The 23186-nt window shown below is 44.0% G+C and overlaps 1 protein-coding gene across 1 annotated transcript in view; it reads left to right on the plus strand.

The window, feature by feature from the left end:
* LOC126412279 (myrosinase 1-like) overlaps positions 1-12567 on the plus strand; it is a 205987-nt gene extending 193420 nt beyond the window's left edge. Inside the window, exons 11-12 of the mRNA XM_050081789.1 lie at positions 6827-6933; positions 12287-12567. Coding sequence (XP_049937746.1) covers positions 6827-6933; positions 12287-12437 — 258 coding nt within the window. The 3' untranslated portion in view covers positions 12438-12567. The remainder of the gene's footprint in view (positions 1-6826; positions 6934-12286) is intronic.
* Positions 12568-23186: the final 10619 nt, after the last annotated feature.

Genomic DNA, 23186 nt, shown 5'->3' on the forward strand with positions numbered 1-23186 from the left:
ACAAGCATCATTTACTATATTTCTCAGTTCTGCTACATTAACTTTAACTTAGTTTCTTCTTACTATCTTCAAGTGGCATTATTGAATTAATAACTGGGCTTTCCTCTTTTCACAATATGGACACTCGGTAAGCATATTTGACTTGGGAAGGACCCAAAGTGGTTGTGTGACTGGGGATAAAAATCAAGATAGCTATAAGAGTTCGAGTATAAGTTACCTTGTATTTGAATACACTAAAATATCCAATGAGCTGATCCTGTACGTTACTATAATTCTTCTGTTCCGGTACAGTGATTGCGCAATGTGGTGGGGAGTACATCTTGGCAGGTGGATTTACAGTTGGTAATGATAACGCTCTGTCATTTTTTGGTGGCGATGATAGCTACCATTTGCAAAACAGAGCTAGCTTACAAATCCACCCATCCGAGGCTTTGGCATATCGGAAAACGGCACAAAATTCCTCTCTTGGCACCAGCACAATATACGACTTTTACATAAGCTGTTGTCAGTTCGGTAGCTCGTTCCCGATTAACTCCTCCGTCCACCTTTCGATCCATGCCAACCACATATTGCGCGCGTTACAAAGTTCCGGAGAGGAACCACATATTTCATGCATATAAAGAACTAATAACCTTAAGTGAGGATCAGCAAACACAGAGTAACAAACAAACCTTTTGAACAAAACAGATCAATTACACATATTGACAGTTAAACATAAAATTATTTGAACAAATTTTCAGTTATATATATAATAATTTTTGTTCCTCTCCAAGTGAGGCAAAGAGTTTAGGTAATGAAGACAATATATTGCATATGTTTCTTATCAGGACATCAAAGTTTTTACAAAGAAACAAGTACACATTTCTATACAGTACCGAATTAATCATAGAATAGATACAGAAGCTCAACGATGGAATGTTGAACAAAATAGAAAGCAAAATACACTACCGGCCATTAAAATTGCTGCACCAAGAAGAAATGCAGATGATAAACGGGTATTCAGTGGACAAATATATTATACTAGAACTGACATGTGATTACATTTTCACGCAATTTGGGTGCATAGATCCTGAGAAATCAGTACCCAGAACAAGCACATCTGGCCGTAATAACGGCCTTGGTACGCCTGGACATTGAGTCAAACAGAGCTTGGATGGCGTGTACAGGTACAGCTGCCCATGCAGCTTCAACACGATACCACAGTTCATCAAGAGTAGTAACTGGCGTATTGTGATCAGCCAGTTGCTCGGCCACCATTGACCAGACGTTTTCAATTGGTGAGAGATCTGTATAATGTGCTGGCCAGGGCAGCAATCGAACATTTTCTGTATCCAGAAAGCCCGTACAAGACCTGCAACATGCGGTCGTGCATTATCCTACTGAAATGTAGGGTTTCGCAGGGATCGAATGAAGGGTAGAGCCACGGGTCGTAACAAATCTGAAATGTAACGTCCACTGTTCAAAGTGCCGTGAATGCGAACAAGAGGTGACCGAGACGTGTAACCAATGGCACCCCATACCGTCACGCCGGGTGATATGCCAGTATGGCGATGACGAATAGCCGGCTGGAGTGGCCAAGCGGTTTAGGCGCTACAATCTGGAACCGCGCGACCGCTACGGTTGCAGGTTCGAATCCTGCCTCGGGCATGGATGTGTGTGATGTCCTTAGGTTAGTTAGGTTTACGTAGTTCTAAGTTCTAGGGAACTGGTGACCTCAGAAGTTAAGTCTCATAGTGCTCAGTGCCATTTGAACCATTTGATGACGAATACACGCTTCGAATGTGCGTTCCCCGCGATGTCGCCAAACACGGATGCGACCATCATGATGCTGTAAACAGAACCTGGATTCATTCTAAAAATTGACGTTTTGCCATTCGTGCACCCAGATTCGTCGTTGAGTACACCATCGCAGGCGCTCCTGTCTCTGATGCAGCGTCAAGGGTAACCGTAGCCATGGTCTCCGAGCTGGTAGTCCATGCTACTGCTAACGTCGTCGAACTGCTCGTGCAGATGGTTGTCTTGCAAACGTCCCCCATCTGTTGACTCTGGGATCGAGACGTGGCTGCACGATCCGTTACAGCCATGTGGATAAGAAGCCTGTCATCTCGACTGCTAGTGATGCGAGGTCGTTGGGATCCAGCATGGCGTTCCGTATTACCCTCCTGAACCCACCGATTCCATATTCTGCTAACAGTCATTGGTTTTCGACCAACGCGAGCAGCAATGTCGCGATACGATAAACTGCAGTCGCGATTGACTACAATCCGACCTTTATCAAAGTCGGAAACGTGATGGTACGCCTTTCTCCTCCTTACACGAGGCATCACAACATCGTTTCACCAGGCAACGGCCGTCACCTGCTGTTTGTGTATGAGAAATCGGTTGGAAACTTTCCTCATGTCAGCACGTTGTAGCTGTCGCCACCGGCGCCAACCTTGTGTGAATGCTCTGGAAAGCTAATCATTTGCATATCACAGCATCTTGTTCCTGTCGGTTCAATTTCGCGTCTGTAGCACGTCATCTGCGTGGTGTAGGCATTTGAATGGCCAGTAGTGTAAATCAGCAAAAGATATGTAGTGTCTGAACTATGGTATTACAACTAGAATAGAATTGTTTTCAGTGATGAGTCCCGCTTCGAACTAAGCACAGATCAGCTGCTGAGATGCGTCTCGCGACGCCCCGGACAGTGATGCAATACCAGCCTGACTGTCGTCAGCCATACGGCCCGACAGCCAGAAGCCATGGTCTGGAGTGCCGTTTCATTTTGTAGCAGGACCTCTTTGGTTGTCATTCGCGTCACCCTTAAAACTCAGCGCTCCGTCGACGATGTTCTACGCTCCGTTTTGTTGCACTTCATGGCAAGCCATCCTGGGGTTACATTTCAGCAAGATAATACCCGCCCAAACACGGCGAGAGTCCTGCAGCTTGTCACCGTGGTTCCCAAACCCTACTTTGGCCAGCAAGGTCGCCGATCTCTCCCCAATTGAGAACGTTTGGAGCATTATGGGCGGGGTCTTCCAACCAGCTCGGGATTTGACGATGTAACGCGCAAGTTGAACGGAATTTGGCTCTCCATTACTCAGGAGTACATACAACAACTCTATCAATCAGTGCCAAGCCGAATACCTACTTGCATAAGAGCCAGAGGTAGATCAACGCTCCATGTGTGAAGCTCTTTTTATTGAATAAATCATCCAATTTTTCTGTTCGTGTGCATGACATCTACCGATTTCCGTCCTACTCGGATACTGCATCGTAGTGCGTCGTTTTTTTTTTCTTAGAATGTATGTCAGCATAGTCTACAAGCCATTGTGAAATCCATGGCTGTAGGTACTTCCCATCGAACACTTACGTTTCTTCCTATTGCATTCAGATATGGAGTACACGAGGAATGTCACGAGACGCGGTCCCACCAGTATAAGTGTGCAGTGTTGTCAGTAGAATAGCAGTAACAGTGGTATTTAGTCAGCCAGGAGAGCTCAGCCAGGTGCATTTCAACCGTTCTCAAGCTGCCCAAGTCGACTCCTGGTAATGTGATTGTGAAGTGGAAACACGAAGGATAAAAATGGTTCAAATTGCTCTGAGCACTATGGGACTTAACATCTGAGGTCATCAGTCCCCTAGAAATAGTTAAACCTAACTAACCTAAGGACATCACACACATCCACGCCCGAGGAAGGATTCGAACCGCTCGGCCACAGCGGCCCGCCACGAAGGAACAACCACTGCTAAATCAAGACCAGACAGATCTCATGTACTGATGGACAGGGACTATAAAGCACTGTGGTGCGTGGTTCTAAAAAGTCGCACGAAATCGCCGTAAGAATTTACTTGTGATCTCCGAAGTGCTACCAGTAGTTCAGCTAGCACAGTGACTGTGTAGAGAATTGTGTACATTGCTCGATCGGCTCCTCAGAAGCTACCAATTTCTGTAGTCAATGCTAAGCGATTCTTGAGGTTGTGTACAGAGCGTCGCTAGGGGCAAGCGATGACTGGAAACGTAATTTGAAATGATGAATCACATTATACTCTGTGCCAGTCCGATGACAGGTGTACTGTTTGGCGAGTGACGCCAGCATGTGTAGTGCCAGAAGTCTAGTACGGAGGAGAAAGGGTTACGCGGTATGGGTATGTTTTTCGTGGATAGGTTGTGATACCCCTAAAAAACGCCAAATGCTGAAGGATTTGGATTGGATTGTTTGGGAGAAGAGACCAAACAGCGAAGTCATCGATCTCATCGGATTAGGGAAAGAAGTCGCCCGTGCCCTTTCAAAGGAACCATCCCGGCATTTGCCTGGAGCGATTTAGGGAAATCACGGAAAACCTAAATCAGGATGGCCGGACGCGGGATTGAACCGTCGTCCTCCCGAATGCGAGACCAGTGTGCTAACCACTGCGATGCTGAAGGACATGAACATATTTTACAGCAGTACATACTGCATACAGTACGGGGACAATTAGGACACACTGCACCCTTTTGTAAAGGAGCATCTGGGATTCAATGGTTTGTGGACTATAACATCCCTGAGATGGACAGGTCTGCCAATGGAACACCTGTGAGATGAGTTAAAACGTCGCCTTCATTCCCGGCTCGAGTGTCCCACACTGATACCTTCTCTGGTTTCAGCTCTTGAGCGAAAATGGACTGCCATTCCTCCAAATTCCAACACCTCATTGAAAGCGTCTCTAGTAGAGTTCAAGCCACAATAAAGACCAAGGAAGAACACACACTATGTTTGTGTCCACTAATAGGTGTCCGGATACTTTTGATCACATAATTTATATTAGTCTAATCTGGTCTTTATGGCCCCTCTGGGAGAGATATGTAAAGGCTTCTACTAGAATTCATAGATTCTTTTCTTAGTACAGGTTTTTGAAACTTTGAAAGCTTATTGCAAGCTATCTGACATCTGTCAGTAAGTGTCCACCTTTTGAGATTTTTCAGCATTTCCAAGGCGGTCATCTGCGAGAGAAACAAACCTGTGCCTATTATGCCGCCCTTCTTCGTAAACGTTTAGTACTGCCTATTAATCCTATTTGTTAAAGGTCTTCTAGTTGTGGGCAATAATACAGGATGAATAACGCTAGTGTTTTCTAAGCAATCTCCTTAAATGGTTCAAATGGCTCTGAGCACTATGGGACTTAACTTCTAAGGTCATCAGTCCCCTAGAACTTAGAACTACTTAAACCTAACTAACCTAAGGACATCACACACATCCATGCCCGAGGCAGGATTCGAACCTGCGACCGTAGCGGTCGCGCGGTTCCAGACTGTAGCGCCTTTAACCGCACGGCCACCACGGCCGGCCAATCTCCTTAGTAGACCTATTGCACTTTCCCAGTAATTCACCAATGAAGCGACGTCTACCACCTGCTGTACCTCTGTATTTCCATAGATCGTTACACCCAGAAATTCCTGTGAGTTCACTGTTTCCAGTTGTGAAACATTGACACTGTATGCATAGGTTACTACATTTTTGTGTTTCATCTCAAGTCTGTTCCCTGATACATTTATTTGTTTTCCTGCATTTCTAAAATGCATCTCTCCATTTCTTGCAAAGCAAAGTTTAGTTAAGAAAGGTTTTTTTTTTTTTTTTGCATTTGAACTCCATGCCTTACTGCTGTAAGTAAAAAATGTGAATACATAGTGATTGTAAACATTCTTTATCACATATGTCGAAGCTTAGTTCTGAAAATCCCATTTAGTTTACCAAAGCTCCCAAGGGTTTTTTCATTCTTCTGTTTCTCTTGCTGCCCATCCAGTCATTGTTTTAAACTGCCCTACATACACAAGTAACTCGTCAGCTGGCTCTATGTCTTCATTGTGAATGTGTACGATTTTGTTCTGAGTTCATTGCACATTATATTAATCCTAGTATTATTTTAATCAGAACTGCCAGCTGATGCGAACAGCCAATGACAGAAGAGAGTGACTGCACTTAGTTCATTTGAAGTCCTGCCTTCAAACTTGCTCTGTTAAGTTCTACAGAGAAACAGTACAATTTTATGAACGGAATAGCAGTGGTCCATGTGTGTTATAATAACACGTACACGTTTTTCTCTTTTTTCCAGTTTAAGGATCCAGAAACTTTCTATAAGAGTGCTGAGAACAATTTTTGGTGATAAGGAATACTGTGCCTGACTCCTCTATCAAATTCGAAATTCTCATTATCCTGATGAAGTCTGACGAGAGCTGTAACACTAATATATTCATCACTATATTATCACAGGTTGAATAGTGCTTTGTTTCTAAGGGAATGTTTCTTCAGATTTTGTTGCAACTAAATCAAAAACTCTCTAGACCATTGTGCTATATTTATTTATAAGGCCAGCTTATTCTTTCGCCTTCTTAAAATCTTCTTTTTATGTGGTTGTTGATAATTTTAGTGAACACCTTGCACATTATGGAGAGGCATCTGATAGGTCAGTAGCTCGTTCGTGTCGAGCTATGTGTCGCAGCACACTTTTGGACAACACTGTGCATCAGTACTCTGGTAAGAGTAGCGTTCCTTGTGCATGTTGAGGAGACATGAAACTCTAATACACTTTGCACTCTATTATGAGCAAAGTACAAATTATAGGCTAGCTTTTGCATGAGAGACACATATCGGTCTAGGCACTGTAGCGGTTATTCTATGTGTTATCATAATCATAATTAATGCTTAAAGTTCTCTAGAGATGTAGATACTACTAGTTACCTATATTCAGCACTTTTATACTTAGCGTCATTGGTTGGACGTGAAACCATAAATTCTTTTCTTTCATTTCATCAGTATACTTATAATCGTGCCAAATTACCCTTACGTAAGTTATTTTCTTTTGGCAGGCGTACCTATCTGAGCTACTGCATGCTATAAATGAAGACGGCGTTAAGGTGTTTGGATACATTGCATGGAGCCTGCTAGACAATTTGGAGTGGATCTTCGGGTACACGTAAGTAGTGTCTGTGGACTCATTTCTAATGTTCTACAGGTGTGTTAGAATTGCTGCTTGTTAGCATCCTGTTTTAATCATGCTACTAACAAACCCACTTGATCAACTAAACTGGACATACCTGCTGTGATAGGGAGAGAGAGAGAGAGAGAGAGAGAGAGAGAGAGAGAGAGAGAGAGAATGGAAACAAATGGAATAGATTCAATGATCGCGGACGTCAAACGAAAGCAAAACAATAAAAAAACGACAGTCGGAAGCGCATCAGAGACGTAAATTTGTGCAACGAAACGTTTGTCCAAGCCACAGCAATATAACAGGACGCAGTATTTACAAATGAGCAGGAGAAAACGGGAGTAAACACTGTCAAAATACGAAACGTAACCCACGAGTAACAAACTACACGAAACAGTTCGCCATAGCTAAGGTTCACAAAACTTTATCGATGTCCACAAGTTTAGGTCAGCTTCACAAAAACACGTTTGGCACACAAAAACGAACTTGTCGCAGCCAAGGACTCGTAAAATACTACAATGGTAACGTCAGAGACCGGGGTATGCCACGAATTTTACTAGAATAAACATCTTAAAGATTAGATAATAAACAAAAAAATCAATGCAGACATTGTCTAACATTCCTCATGTTTGCAGATGACACGATGTACTAATTTAGACCTGTGGCTGGTTTCGGTTGGCAGCCACAGGACACATACAATGTAAAATAAAAGGCAAAGTGTACATACAATTCGAATGACAACAAAATCTGATGTATCATATTCCTTAAACTAAAAATAAACTGTATGTAAGTATTTCAGGAAAATAATAATAAACAATGAGGCTGCTACAACTGTGGTGAAACACGTTTGGGTGTTAAAACAATAATTTGTGCACTTCCTAAAAGGCGGACCCATCCTTAATTAATTATTATTTTTCTGCAAGCACGGGAACTGAACTCAAAACTACAATATGATCGTAATACTAATTTATGAGAAAATTAATAAATGAAAATTTTTGGAAGGATTGTGTAAAATATTGTACACAGAAAATGAAATGTGCAAAAAAACGATACTAATGAACTGTTAGGGTTTTCGAAGGGGTGCTTAGGAAGTCATCCAAAGCCGCTACAGAGCGTCGAAGTACGGCGCGGTTCACACCAGAGATGGTGGTTGTCGCTGAAACAACCGGTTTTCTGCACATCAGTTCAACCTGACTGTTAACACCGCTCAAAATGGCCAAAATAACTGATTTTCGGTTTTTTATTCCTATTATTCCTGTAATAAACGCAGAAATTGAACCAAGTTTAAAATATTGACGCACTCAATTAGAAGATACATACACTGAAACGCCAGTGAAACTGCTGTAGCATGCGTATACAGAGATACGTAAACTGGCAGAATACGGCTCTGCGGTCGGCAACGCCTATGTAAGGCAACAAGTGTCGGGCGCAGTTGTTAGATCGGTTACTGCTGCTACAATGGCAGGTTATCAAGAGCTGGGACACAGCATCTCCGAGGCAGAGATGGAGTGGGGATTTTTCCTTACGACCACTTCACAAGTGTTCCGTGAATATCAGGAATCCAGTAAAGCATCAAATCTTCGATATCGCCGCGGCCGTAAAAAGATCCTGCAAAAACGGGACCAATAACGACTGAAGAGAATCGTTCAACGTGACAGAAGTGCAACCCTTCCGCAAATTGCTGCAGATTTCAATGCTGGGCCATCAACAAGTGTAAGCGTGCGAACCAGTCAGCGAAACATCATAGATTTGGGCTTCCGGATCCGAAAGCCCACGCGTGTACCGTTGATGACTCCACGACACAAAGCCACGACACACGACACGGACCCATCCTTAATTAATTATTATTTTTCTGCAAGCACGGGAACTGAACTCAAAACTACAATATGATCGTAATACTAATTTATGAGAAAATTAATAAATGAAAATTTTTGGAAGGATTGTGTAAAATATTGTACACAGAAAATGAAATGTGCAAAAAAACGATACTAATGAACTGTTAGGGTTTTCGAAGGGGTGCTTAGGAAGTCATCCAAAGCCGCTACAGAGCGTCGAAGTACGGCGCGGTTCACACCAGAGATGGTGGTTGTCGCTGAAACAACCGGTTTTCTGCACATCAGTTCAACCTGACTGTTAACACCGCTCAAAATGGCCAAAATAACTGATTTTCGGTTTTTTATTCCTATTATTCCTGTAATAAACGCAGAAATTGAACCAAGTTTAAAATATTGACGCACTCAATTAGAAGATACATACACTGAAACGCCAGTGAAACTGCTGTAGCATGCGTATACAGAGATACGTAAACTGGCAGAATACGGCTCTGCGGTCGGCAACGCCTATGTAAGGCAACAAGTGTCGGGCGCAGTTGTTAGATCGGTTACTGCTGCTACAATGGCAGGTTATCAAGAGCTGGGACACAGCATCTCCGAGGCAGAGATGGAGTGGGGATTTTTCCTTACGACCACTTCACAAGTGTTCCGTGAATATCAGGAATCCAGTAAAGCATCAAATCTTCGATATCGCCGCGGCCGTAAAAAGATCCTGCAAAAACGGGACCAATAACGACTGAAGAGAATCGTTCAACGTGACAGAAGTGCAACCCTTCCGCAAATTGCTGCAGATTTCAATGCTGGGCCATCAACAAGTGTAAGCGTGCGAACCAGTCAGCGAAACATCATAGATTTGGGCTTCCGGATCCGAAAGCCCACGCGTGTACCGTTGATGACTCCACGACACAAAGCTTTACGCCTCGCATGGGCCCGTCAACACCGACACTGGACTGTTGACGACTGGAAACAAGTTGCCTGGTCGGACGAGTCTCGTTTCAAATTGTATCGAACGGACGGACAAGTATGGAGACAACCTCATTAATCGATGGACCCTGCACGTCCGCAGGGGTTGTTCAAGCTGGTGGAGGCTCTGTAATGGTGTGGGGCGTGTGCAGTTGGAGTGATATGAGACCCCTGATACGTCTAGATACGACTCTGACAGGTCACACATACTTAAGCATCCCGTCTGATCACCTGCATCCATTTATGTCCATTGTGCATTCCGACGGGCAAACCATACGACACCCCAGACGTCGAGAACTGCTATAGAATGGCTCCAGGAACACTCTTCTGAATTTAAACAACTCCGCTGGGCACCAAACTCCGCAGACATGAATATTATTGAGTATATATGGGATGCCTTGCAATGTGTTGTTGAAAAGAAATCTCCACTCCCTCGTACTCTTACGGATTTATTGACAGCCTTGCGGGATTCATGGTGTCAATTCCCTCAGGCAATACTTGAGACATTGGTAGAGTCAATGCCATGTCGTGGTGCGGCCCCTTTGCGTACTCGCGGAGGCCTTACACGATGTTAGACAGGTGTACCAGTTTCTTTGGCTCTTTAGTGTAGAATCTAAATATTAAATTAAATAAGCAAATAAAAGAAAACGTAGTTCTTCCACCGGTCGCTCTTTTCTCGAAAAGCGATGCGTGGTTGAATATTATAAAAAATCATTGGTATTCTCCTATTGATTCCAATTTTTTGAAACTCTGCTCGATAATCATTTTGTACTCTCGTATCATACCACTGTTTGGGCACTGCAAATAATCAGTGCTAAAGGGTGAAAATTGAGACTGAAGAACCCTGTTTTTCGTGTTTACGTATACTTTGAATGAATTATTAAGTGTTTCATTTATTACTGCGACCAGAATTTCCTTACTGTATTATTACTCCATAAAAGTGGCAGACAAATATTTAATCTTTTCAAGGAAATGAAGCATTACACCTAATTGTTAGGTCACTTCGAAAAACTATTTCCGTACTAGAGTTGACGCCACTCTGCACTGCAATAGCGAGAAACGACCGTTTAGACCGGGGGGCGGCATTTCTAGCGCACTGCACGTACACGCGTACCTTTAAGCCACAACACACGCAGCCTGGACATTATTGTCTCAGCGGTGTTGTACCAATTTTTATGCCATGTGTTTGCTGCTCGTTTCTGTCGACATTGTTATTAAAATAGCATTGATCGCTTTTCCAATTTTCTATAACAACACAATATTTCAAACCAATGCAAATATTACAACTAAAAATTACTTTTTTTAAAAAGAAGAGAAAAATTGTAGCACTGCTGCGATGGATAATTATATTTTTCTTTTTACTCGGTTATTACCAAAAATTAAAAAAAAACACATAAAAAACAGAGACCAAATAAATACCGAAAAATACTAGCCATTCAGAATTAAAATACGGATATCGGTTTTAACCGGTCAGTTTTTCCCATTTAGTTCACACTGTGAAGCTACGGTGTGCAGTACGATATGTTGCCATAAACGCACTCTGCGTCATTTACTGACGTGTAAAAAATTATGCTAATGTAAGATATGAAGTGTAACATACATTGTATTAGCTATGTCACAGTGTTACATAAAAACTGAAATAACGATACTTAAAAGAGTCTGTCTCAGGAAATGTAATTTGACTTACAAGGTCATGGCTTCAAACCGTGGATTATCATACTACTAAAGGAATCATTTTTATTCTAGAATTATATTTATTTTATATAAATTACCAATTCATCTTGTATGCATAGTGATGAAGAACAAAGAGCTTTTTAATGAACTGAAGGTGTTCTAGTTTCTGTCACAGTTGCATTCAATTTTTTTTAAATTTATGGTGGCTGGTTTCGGACTACTTTGTCCATTGTCAGTCTACAGCCGTCGTCGTAAACGTTGGCATATATTTCCACCAGTGCACACGTATCCTACAGTCATAACGGTTATTTTTATGTATGTATAAAATGATAATGCGTATGCTAAGCATTACGGAAGTTTGGAAGTTTCTGGTAAGGTCTTACGGGACCAAACTGCTGAGGTCATCGGTCCCTAAGCTTATGCATTACTTAATCTAACTTAAACTAACTTATTCTAAGGACAACAGACACACCCATGCCCGAGCTGAGGGAGGACTCGAACCTCCGACGGGGGGAGCCGCGCGGGCCGTGACAAGACGCCTCAGACCGCGAAGCTACCCCGCGCGGCTAAGCATTACGATTGGAGTGAGCTGTCATTTCTTGTCTTTAAGAAATCATTGTATCTTGTATAAGCATTACTGTTTTATACATATAAAAAATACCAGTTATTGCTATTGCAGATGTCTGCATTGGCGGAAATGTAAGTTAATGTTTACGTCGAAGGCTATGGTTTGAGAATGTACAATGCAATCCGTAAAAATTTTTGTATGCGATAGTGACAGAGACTGGAAAAAATAAAATTTAGTAATCGAAGTTGTTGGTCCTCGCTCCCACATTATGTTGGAACTTCATATGTATGTGTTCTTTTGGCAGAGTGAGGTTTGGACTGTACCACGTGGACTTTGAAGACCCAGACAGGCCAAGGAAGGCGCGGGCTTCTGCCAAGTTCCTCGCAGATGTCTTCCGGACCAAACAGCTGCTTCTGGAGCACTTTAAACCGTCCGCTGTGGCCTCTGACAAGTGACTGCAGAAACCTAGCCGTGGTAGATCTTTCTTATAGTCATCCGACTGTTGTTCGCTACATGGTCATCAGAGGATTCGTTCAATGTAACGTCTTTTCTAAATTAATGAAAGACACAAATTGATGGAATAAATTTATTTTACGTTTGAACAACCACATTTTTATTTCATGTCGCTTTTCCAGAATATATTGTGGCAGATACTTTTACATTTCACTTTATAATAAACTAACGAAAAAAAAATCAAAGTTTTCTACACGCTTGTAACTTGAATAGTTCATGAAACTGCAAGGCACATTAAAACTGTGTGCCGGACCGAGACTCGAACTCGCGACCTATGCCTTTCGCGGGCAAATGCTCTACCATCTGAGCCACCCAAGCACGACTCACGCCCCCACCTCACAGCCTTACTTCTGCCAGCAGCTCGTCTCCTACCTTCCAAACTTTACAGGAGCTCGTTGTGGAGACATCCCCCAGCCTGTGGCTAAGCCATGTCTCCGCAATATCCTTTCTTTCAGGAGTGCTAGTTCTGCAAGGTTTTGCAGGAGAGCTTCTGTAAAGTTTGGAAGGTAGGAGACGAGGTACTGGCAGGAGTAAGGCTGTGAGGTGGGGGCGTGAGTCGTGCTTGGGTAGCTCAGATGGTAGAGCACTTGCCCGCGAAAGGCAAAGGTCACGAGTGTTAATCTGCCAGGAAATTTCATATCAGTTCACACTCCGCTGCAGAGTGAAAATCTCATTTTGAATAGTTCATGTTTTTTCGAGCGGAAACCCCTTTCCAAGTATTCTCTTGATGACAAGACGCCAATATATTCAATCATCTGAGGTAAGAACAAACCTACATTCTCACTGCAGTGTAGTGGAGCATTCAGTCTCCGATCATATACGGGAGAAAGCGAATTACTTACGACGTTTCACCACATTAAATAAATGTCTCGATGTACCATTTCAGACAGTCTGAGCACGCATTGATGCTTCACGGTAACAATGGTTGTAAGCACGGGAAGTAGCTTGCCAAATAGGCATATACCGCAGCGACGTCTTAGGGACATTTAGTTCAGCAGTTGTCGGACACAAAGAATTGAAGTTGTAGGGGTCACTCATGGGAAGACAATACTACGCGTGGCGTTTTGGGAGTAAATACACTCCTGGAAATGGAAAAAAGAACACATTGACACCGGTGTGTCAGACCCACCATACTTGCTCCAGACACTGCGAGAGGGCTGTACAAGCAATGATTACACGCACGGCACAGCGGACACACCAGGAACCGCGGTGTTGGCCGTCGAATGGCGCTAGCTGCGCAGCATTTGTGCACCGCCGCCGTCAGTTTGCCGTGGCATACGGAGCTCCATCGCAGTCTTTAACACTGGTAGCATGCCGCGACAGCGTGGACGTGAACCGTATGTGCAGTTGACGGACTTTGAGCGAGGGCGTATAGTGGGCATGCAGGAGGCCGGGTGGACGTACCGCCGAATTGCTCAACACATGGGGCGTGAGGTCTCCACAGTACATCGATGTTGTCGCCAGTGGTCGGCGGAAGGTGCACGTGCCCGTCGACCTGGGACCGGACCGCAGCGACGCACGGATGCACGCCAAGACCGTAGGATCCTACGCAGTGCCGTAGGGGACCGCACCGCCACTTCCCAGGAAATTAGGGACACTGTTGCTCCTGGGGTATCGGCGAGGACCATTCGAAACCGTCTCCATGAAGCTGGGCTACGGTCCCGCACACCGTTAGGCCGTCTTCCGCTCACGCCCCAACATCGTGCAGCCCGCCTCCAGTGGTGTCGCGACAGGCGTGAATGGAGGGACGAATGGAGACGTGTCGTCTTCAGCGATGAGAGTCGCTTCTGCCTTGGTGCCAATGATGGTCGTATGCGTGTTTGGCGCCGTGCAGGTGAGCGCCACAATCAGGACTCCATACGACCGAGGCACACAGGGCCAACACCCGGCATCATGGTGTGGGAAGCGATCTCCTACACTGGCCGTACACCACTGGTGATCGTCGAGGGGACACTGAATAGTGCACGGTACATCCAAACCGTCATCGAACCTATCGTTCTACCATTCCTAGACCGGCAAGGGAACTTGCTGTTCCAACAGGACAATGCACGTCCGCATGTATCCCGTGCCACCCAACGTGCTCTAGAAGGTGTAAGTCAACTACCCTGGCCAGCAAGATCTCCGGATCTGTCCCCCATTGAGCATGTTTGGGACTGGATGAAGCGTCGTCTCACGCGGTCTGCACGTCCAGCACGAACGCTGGTCCAACTGAGGCGCCAGGTGGAAATGGCATGGCAAGCCGTTCCACAGGACTACATCCAGCATCTCTACGATCGTCTCCATGGGAGACTAGCAGCCTGCATTGCTGCGAAAGGTGGATATACACTGTACTAGTGCCGACATTGTGCATGCTCTGTTGCCTGTGTCTATGTGCCTGTGGGTCTGTCAGTGTGATCATGTGATGTATGTGACCCCAGGAACGTGTCAATAAAGTTTCCCCTTCCTGGGACAATGAATTCACGGTGTTCTTATTTCAATTTCCAGGAGTGTGTAAGGGGCTGTGTCGACCCGGACAGTACACACCCGTCTTCAAGCGTTCCTCTTGACCTGTAGGAGGCCATTACAGTAACAATACAACGTGTATGCGCTATGATTCGTTAAGAAAATGGACAAAGGATCAAGATTTATAACTAAAATATTCTCTGGTCACGATACTGAGAACACTGATCATTGACAGCTAGTCAGTAGGTACGCCAGTAATAATGACTGCAGGTAGTGCCCCAGACAGTATGAGAGATACATGTGAATTGAAGGGTGGGGGGTGACTCCTGTCATTTGCAGTGGGACATTAAGCGAAGTCAGCGGCGACGAGCGTTGTGTCTCAGACAGTATGAGAACTACATGTGAATTGAAGGGGGGTGACTCCTGTAATCTGCAGTGGGATATTAAGAGGAGTCAGCGGCGTCGAACGAAAATGTGTTCCAACCGGGATTCAAACCCAGTATCTCCTTTTATTAGCGAGGTGCGGTGACTATTGTGCCATCCGGGGTGCAGCGCTGTCGCAACTGCACAGACTGCCTCGGTACGCCTCACGGGCGAGTTGCATACCCACCGAGCGCCACCTATCCGCAGTCCCTGTCTATTATACTGATTTTCGCTGCTTAGAGATTGCCGCAGGGGGTCGGACGTATTCGTGCATTCGCACTGAATAGAGTGGATCCATTGCTTACCAGTCAGGCTTATGAGTTATGTTATGCTGTCTGTTCCTTCGAAGGAACAGATGCCAGGCATTCACATAATATGAGAACTATGCGGCCGTGAGGCGTACTTCATTGGAGTATAATATTTTTTTGAGAATACCGCTCACGCTGGCGTTAGATTATCAATCAAACAATTATCGGCTGAAAACCTTGACACGAATGCCTCCAGGCAGCATGTCAAGTACTAACTTCCGAAAAACCTCAATTATTACTACAGCATGCTGGTTCGCCAACAGACACCACAATGTCAACAGATATCGAGTAGTTGGCATCTGACCTCTTAGTGGGCAGTCAGTGACAATAAATACGGTTGTTAACTGTAGAATATAAAACCCAGTACGATGGACTCTGACGTCATTTTCATCAAACCTTTGTTGCATGATTATGGTATGGGAATCATTCTGCTGTAAAATGCATGTGGGCGAAATCATCTGAACTGGGATAAAGTAATATTTTAGGTGTGCTTCATTGTATACTTCTGGCCATTAAAACTGCTACACCAAGAAGAAATGCACATGATAAACGGGTATTCATTGGACATATATATTATACTAGAACTGACATGTGATTACATATTCACACAATTTGGGTGCATAGACCCTGAGGAATCAGTACCCAGAACAACCACCTCTGGTGGTAATAACGGTCTTCATACGCCCGGGGATTGAGTGAAACAGAGCATGGATGGCTTGTACAGTTACAGCTGTTCATGCAGCTTCAACAAGATACCACAGTTCATCAAGAGTAGTGACTGGCGTATTGTGACGAGCCAGTTGCTCGGCCACCATTAACCAGACGTTTTCAATTGGTGAGAGATCTGGAGAATGTGCTGACCAGGACAGCAGTCGAACATTTTCTGTATCCAGAAAGGTCCGTACAGGACCTACATCATGCGGTCGTGCATTATCTTGCTGAAATGTAGGGTTTCGCAGAGATCGAATGAAGGGTAGAGCCACGGGTCGTAACACATCTGAAATGTACCGTCCACTGTTCAAAGTGCCCTCAATGCGAACAAAAGGTGACGGAGACGTGTAACCAATGGCACCCCATACCATCACTCCGGGTGATACGCCAGTATGGCGATGACGAATACACGCTTTCAATGTGCGTTCACCGCGATGTCGCCAAACACGGATGCGACCATCGTGATGCTGTAGGCAGAACCTGGTCTCATCCGAAAAAATGACGTTTCGCCATTCGTGTACCCAGGTTCGTCGTTGAGTACACCATCGCAGGGGCTCCTGTCTCTGATGCAGCGTCAGGGGTAACCGCAGCCATGGTCTCCGAGCTGATAGTCCATGCTGCTGCAAACATCGTCGAACTGTTCGTGCAGGTGGTTGTTTTGCAGACGTTCCCATCTGTTGACTCAGGGATCGAGACGTGGCTGCACGATCCGTTACAGCCGTGCGGATAAGATGCTTGTCATCTCGACTGCTAGTGATACGAGGCAGTTGGGATCCAGCACTGCGTTCCGTATTACCCTCCTGAACCCACCGATTCCATATTCAGCTAACAGTCATTGGATCTCGACCACTGAGAGGAAGAATGTCGTGATACGATAAACTGCAATCGCGATATGCTACAATCCGACCTTTATCAAAGTCGGAAACGTGATGGTACGCATTTCTCCTCGTTACATGAGGCATCACAACAACGTTTGACCGGGCAACGCCGGTCAACTGCTGTTTGTGTATGAGAAATCGGTTGGAAACTTTCCTCATGTCAGCACGTTGTAGGTGTCGCCACCGGCGCCAACCTTGTGCGAATGCTCTGAAAAGCTAATCATTTGCATATCACAGCATCTTCTTCCTGTCGGTTAAATTTCGCGTCTGTAGCACGTTACCTTCGTGGTGTAGCAATTTCAATGGCCAGTAGTGTAATTGAAGTTTGTAAATGCGTCCATGAGCTAAGTAAAGGTCGCCACTTGCCTTAGGGATAGAGGCGTATTTAGCACAGCCACTGCAGGATTAGATGATGTTAGACGGGAATATTTCTTTGTTTGTCTTCCAGTCCTGACAACTAATGGCCGTTCGCGGCTCGTAATCTTCAACGGCTCTGGTATAAATTTCAAACGGAAATAACATTGATTCGTGAATTCGTGTGATAGAGACGGTAAATTTCAAATACGGTACATATTAGTACCAACAAATATGAAACTAGATTAAGGCTGTTGTTGCACAACGCAGTGAATAGAAGGAAAATGAGTTTCAAACGATTTAGTAACCACTATTGCGTCATTCATTGAAATGTAAGTGCTGTTACTGTTAACAGTCAATTAGTCATCCGCTGTCACACGCAACACGGCTTCGTCAGGCAATTACAGTGACACAACATTGGGTTCGCTGAGGGTGACAGCAATCAACATCGTCATCTACATCCGTACTCGGCGGATGCCTTGTACCACTACTGGTCATTTCCTTTCCTGTTCCACTTGCAAACAGAGCTAGGGAGAAAACGAGTGCGTATATGCTCTTTTTCTCTTATCTTCGTGCTCCTTACGCGACATGTACATTGGCGGAAGTAGAATAGTCCTAAAGTCTGCTTCAAATGCCGGTTCTCCTAACTTCTTCAATTGGATGTCGTCTTCGATTCAGGGATTCCAGTTTGAGTTTTCGAAGCATCTCCGTAAATCTCACTTGTTGCTCGAACCTACTGGTAACAAATCTAGCCTCTGAATTGCTTCGATGTCGTCCTTTAATCCGGCCGGATGGGGAGCCCACGCATTTGGGAAGTACTCAAGAATGGATCTCACTAGTGTTGTGACGCGATCTCTCTTGCGGATGAACCACACCTTCCGAAAATTCTTCCAAGGAACTGAAGTCGACCATTCGCCTCCCCTATTACCTTCCTTAGGTGTTCGTTGCATTTCTTATCGCTTTGTAGCGTTACAACTAAATCTTTAGTGACGTGACTGTACTAAGTTGCTCATGGTTAATGCATTATTCGATTTTTTTAAAATTTAGCTCCATTTGGAAAGCTAGTCAAGCGTGGCTTTCTGTTGCTATTGTTCGTGTTAATTCCGCATTACGCTGAGTGGATACTCGTATGGGAAATTTCCTTCCTCGTGATTTGATAGCATATCGAACTTTTACGGTAAAATCTAAAGTTCCCATCGGCACTAATATTTCAGGAAATTTTTATATTTATATTGACTCGTCGCATGTGCAAATTATCTAATGATGACAGTGTGAGCTACAATAAACACAAGTTGCGACTGACTGCTGTACCTTCTTCCACCAGTTGCTTCATTCGAACACTACGGGATTGTTTTTCCCACTCATCTGCATTAACCTACATCTTTCTACATTTATAGCAAGCTGTCATCATTGCATCAACTAGGTATTTCGTCTAAGACATCTTGTATCCTCTGAAAAAGAGAACAGTCGACACGAAGTGTTCTAAACAGTAACTGCTTTAAACGATCAACACTTGAGGACCGGCGGCGAACGTATAGTGTTCTTACTACAGGTAGTATACTGGGGACTCATAACATGCTAGTTTATGTAGGTTACCAGTTAATAATAAGGTAAGATACACGCCGCCCGAGGTGCCAACTTAGAATGTCATTAGTGGTTCTTTAGCGAAAAAGTTTGGGGACCGCTGCTGTAGAACAACGCTGAAAATTAAGTAGACTGATAAAAAGTTAGGAAGTTCTACGCAGAATGGATGAGCAAAGGAGCACGTGGAAAGCACTGACAAGAACGAGGCACAGGATGATGAAACATGTCTTAGCACATCAAAGAATAATGTCCATGTTTCTAACTGGAGCTGTAGAGAGCAAAAACAATAGGGGAAGACAGAGATTTTTAATATCAAACATAACTGAGGACATTGGGCTGAAGTGCTACATTCAGACGAATACGTCACAGGAGACGTTTGTCACAAAAAAAAGAACCGAGTTTATTTTCTGCTGTTCAGTCTTGCAGCCTTCATAAGAGGCAAAAGAAATTCTAACTGTTAAAAAAATGTTTGATGTAGGCATATGTAGGACACTCACGAAAAATTTATAGGAGGCTATTCCATTACCATTAACACTTCTGTATAACAAAGGTAGTCAGAAAAAAAATTTATATTGCATAAAAACATGTGTGTAATTGATAAAATTAAAAGAAGTCACTAAATGTTTCAAAGAACTGTTTATTTTTAAAAACTACCTGCTCATTTAACAGGTCATCAGGTTCATTACCCAAACGGATAAATATCTCAATCTCTTCCAGTAAATCCATCGTTCCCCCTTTATCTACAAAGTGCAAAATCTCTAAATCGTCAGCAATACTTTCTACGTGATGCTTATTGGTTTTGAGGTGTTCTTTACAGTTTGAACGTTTAATTGTATGTAGGGACGTGTGTTCTCGGAATCGTTCCTTAATTGATCTACTAGTCTGACCAATATAGAACCCATTACAATCACTACATCTAATTTTATAAATACCACACTTCATCAGAGGGTCAGTGTGCTCAATCAAATGCGTTAGGACTTTACCTAAAGTTTTTGTATTGCTGAAACCTACGTTAACATTAATATTCTTAAATGCACTTGCTATCTTACTAGATATCTGGCCCTTGTACTCCATAATTGTATAATTTTATGCATTGAGTTTTCGCGGTCAAGAGTTCTCATTTAACAGGTTAGAATCCTTCCTCAATATTCTAGTATAAATGTTATCAACAATGTCCGGTGCAAAACCATTACTCACCATTATGTTCTTGAGTATACTCTTTTCTTTTCTGATTTCCTCATTATCAAGTGGAATTCTAGTAAGCCTACTAACAAGGCTGTAAAAGAAGGACGTTTTGTACTGGTTGAAATGTGCTGAATGAAACGGAATAACAGCATCTGATGTGGAAGGTTTTCTGCAAATTGCAAACTTGTGTGCACCATTGTTGTTAATCAAAGAGATATATAAAAAATTAATTTTATTATTCACATGTTATTCATAAGTGAATGTAATTTTCTGATGTAAACTGTTAAAGATTGCCAGTATCCTATCAAGGCTACCATTTTCGTCATTCTTCGGTAATACTGTGTCATCCACATACCAGTAGTGATAGATGATAACTCTTTTCAATCCTGGGTTCTCAAGCTGGCTCAGAAAGATATTGGACAGGGTGCATGATAAACTACACCCCTTGGTTAAACCATCCTGTTGTCTGTAAATAGTATCATTAAAACTGAAATAATTATAAGCAAGGACTAGTTCAAGTAACTGTATGAATTCATGTACTTCACCTACAGAAAGTCTTTTGTGTTTGATAAGATCATTCTTCACAGTACTAACAGTTTCTTTCATTGTTACATTGGTGTATAAATTCGTTACATCTAGAGACACCCACTTATACCCTTATGGTATTTCAATGTCTTTAATGTTATCAACAAGTTCGTAGGTGTTCTTCACTGAAAACTGTTGAGCAAACACAAAATATTCTTTAAGAATTGCATTAAGTCTACCAGATAACCTATGGGCAGGGCTTATGATGTAATTAACTATTGGGCGAATAAGAATATTTAATTTGTGGACTTTAGGTTGTACCCTAAGGTATGGAGCATGGGGGTTCATTACCTCTAAAGCTTTGGATGTCTTCTCATCCAATAGCAAAAAAGTCTTATTTAAGGAATATTTTATATGTTTAACAAAGTGCCTAGTTGGATCATTTTCTAATCTAGAAATAGCATTTTGTTCAAAGAATTCTTGAACTTTACTTATATAATCATCTACATACATAATCACCAACATACACTCCTGGAAATTGAAATAAGAACACCGTGAATTCATTGTCCCAGGAAGGGGAAACTTTATTGACACATTCCTGGGGTCAGATACATCACATGATCACACTGACAGAACCACAGGCACATAGACACAAGCAACAGAGCATGCACAATGTCGGCACTAGTCCAGTGTATATCCACCTTTCGCAGCAATGCAGGCTGCTATTCTCCCATGGAGACGATCGTAGAGATGCTGGATGTAGTCCTGTGGAACGGCTTGCCATGCCATTTCCACCTGGCGCCTCAGTTGGACCAGCGTTCGTGCTGGACGTGCAGACCGCGTGAGACGACGCTTCATCCAGTCCCAAACATGCTCAATGGGGGACAGATCCGGAGATCTTGCTGGCCAGGGTAGTTGACTTACACCTTCTAGAGCACGTTGGGTGGCACGGGATACATGCGGACGTGCATTGTCCTGTTGGAACAGCAAGTTCCCTTGCCGGTCTAGGAATGGTAGAACGATGGGTTCGATGACGGTTTGGATGTACCGTGCACTATTCAGTGTCCCCTCAACGATCACCAGTGGTGTACGGCCAGTGTAGGAGATCGCTCCCCTCACCATGATGCCGGGTGTTGGCCCTGTGTGCCTCGGTCGTATGCAGTCCTGATTGTGGCGCTCACCTGCACGGCGCCAAACACGCATACGACCATCATTGGCACCAAGGCAGAAGCGACTCTCATCGCTGAAGACGACACGTCTCCATTCGTCCCTCCATTCACGCCTGTCGCGACACCACTGGAGGCGGGCTGCACGATATTGGGGCGTGAGCGGAAGACGGCCTAACGGTGTGCAGGACCTTAGCCCAGCTTCATGGAGACGGTTGCGAATGGTCCTCGCCGATACCCCAGGAGCAACAGTGTCCCTAATTTGCTGGGAAGTGGCGGTGCGGTCCCCTACGGCACTGCGTAGGATCCTACGGTCTTGGCGTGCATCCGTGCGTCGCTGCGGTCCGGTCCCAGGTCGACGGGCACGTGCACCTTCCGCCGACCACTGGCGACAACATCGATGTACTGTGGAGACCTCACGCCCCACGTGTTGAGCAATTCGGCGGTACGTCCACTCGGCCTCCCGCATGCCCACTATACGCCCTCGCTCAAAGTCCGTCAACTGCACATACGGTTCACGTCCACGCTGTCGCGGCATGCTACCAGTGTTAAAGACTGCGATGGAGCTCCGTATGCCACGGCAAACTGGCTGACACTGACGGCGGCGGTGCACAAATGCTGCGCAGCTAACGCCATTCGACGGCCAACACCGCGGTTCCTGGTGTGTCCGCTGTGCCGTGCGTGTGATCATTGCTTGTACAGCCCTCTCGCAGTGTCCGGAGCAAGTATGGTGGGTCTGACACACCGGTGTCAATGTGTTCTTTTTTCCATTTCCAGGAGTGTATTTCCCTTATCTGCCTCGAGAACTAGAGCTTTATGTACTTTTAATTTATCATCAGTATCTTGTACTGTGGATTCTTCAATCGTGGTAGCATCAGCTACCTTACTATTAAGGATAACCTGTTGTGATCTATCAATTTTATTGTAATTAATAGTTGTTTTTATATCAACAATCATGGACTTAATGTTCATACAACGTAATTTCTTACTAATGGCTTACTTGTTTCCATTCTGCAATAAGCTCAGTTCTTCCTTATTAAAATCAATATTTGTGCTATTTACCACTTTGTCGAAAAATTTGTGGCCACTAAATTTACATACTTTATTAAGTTGCT

The sequence above is a fragment of the Schistocerca serialis genome, chromosome 7 (assembly GCF_023864345.2).
Source record: "Schistocerca serialis cubense isolate TAMUIC-IGC-003099 chromosome 7, iqSchSeri2.2, whole genome shotgun sequence".
NCBI classification, from domain to species: Eukaryota; Metazoa; Arthropoda; class Insecta; order Orthoptera; family Acrididae; genus Schistocerca; species Schistocerca serialis.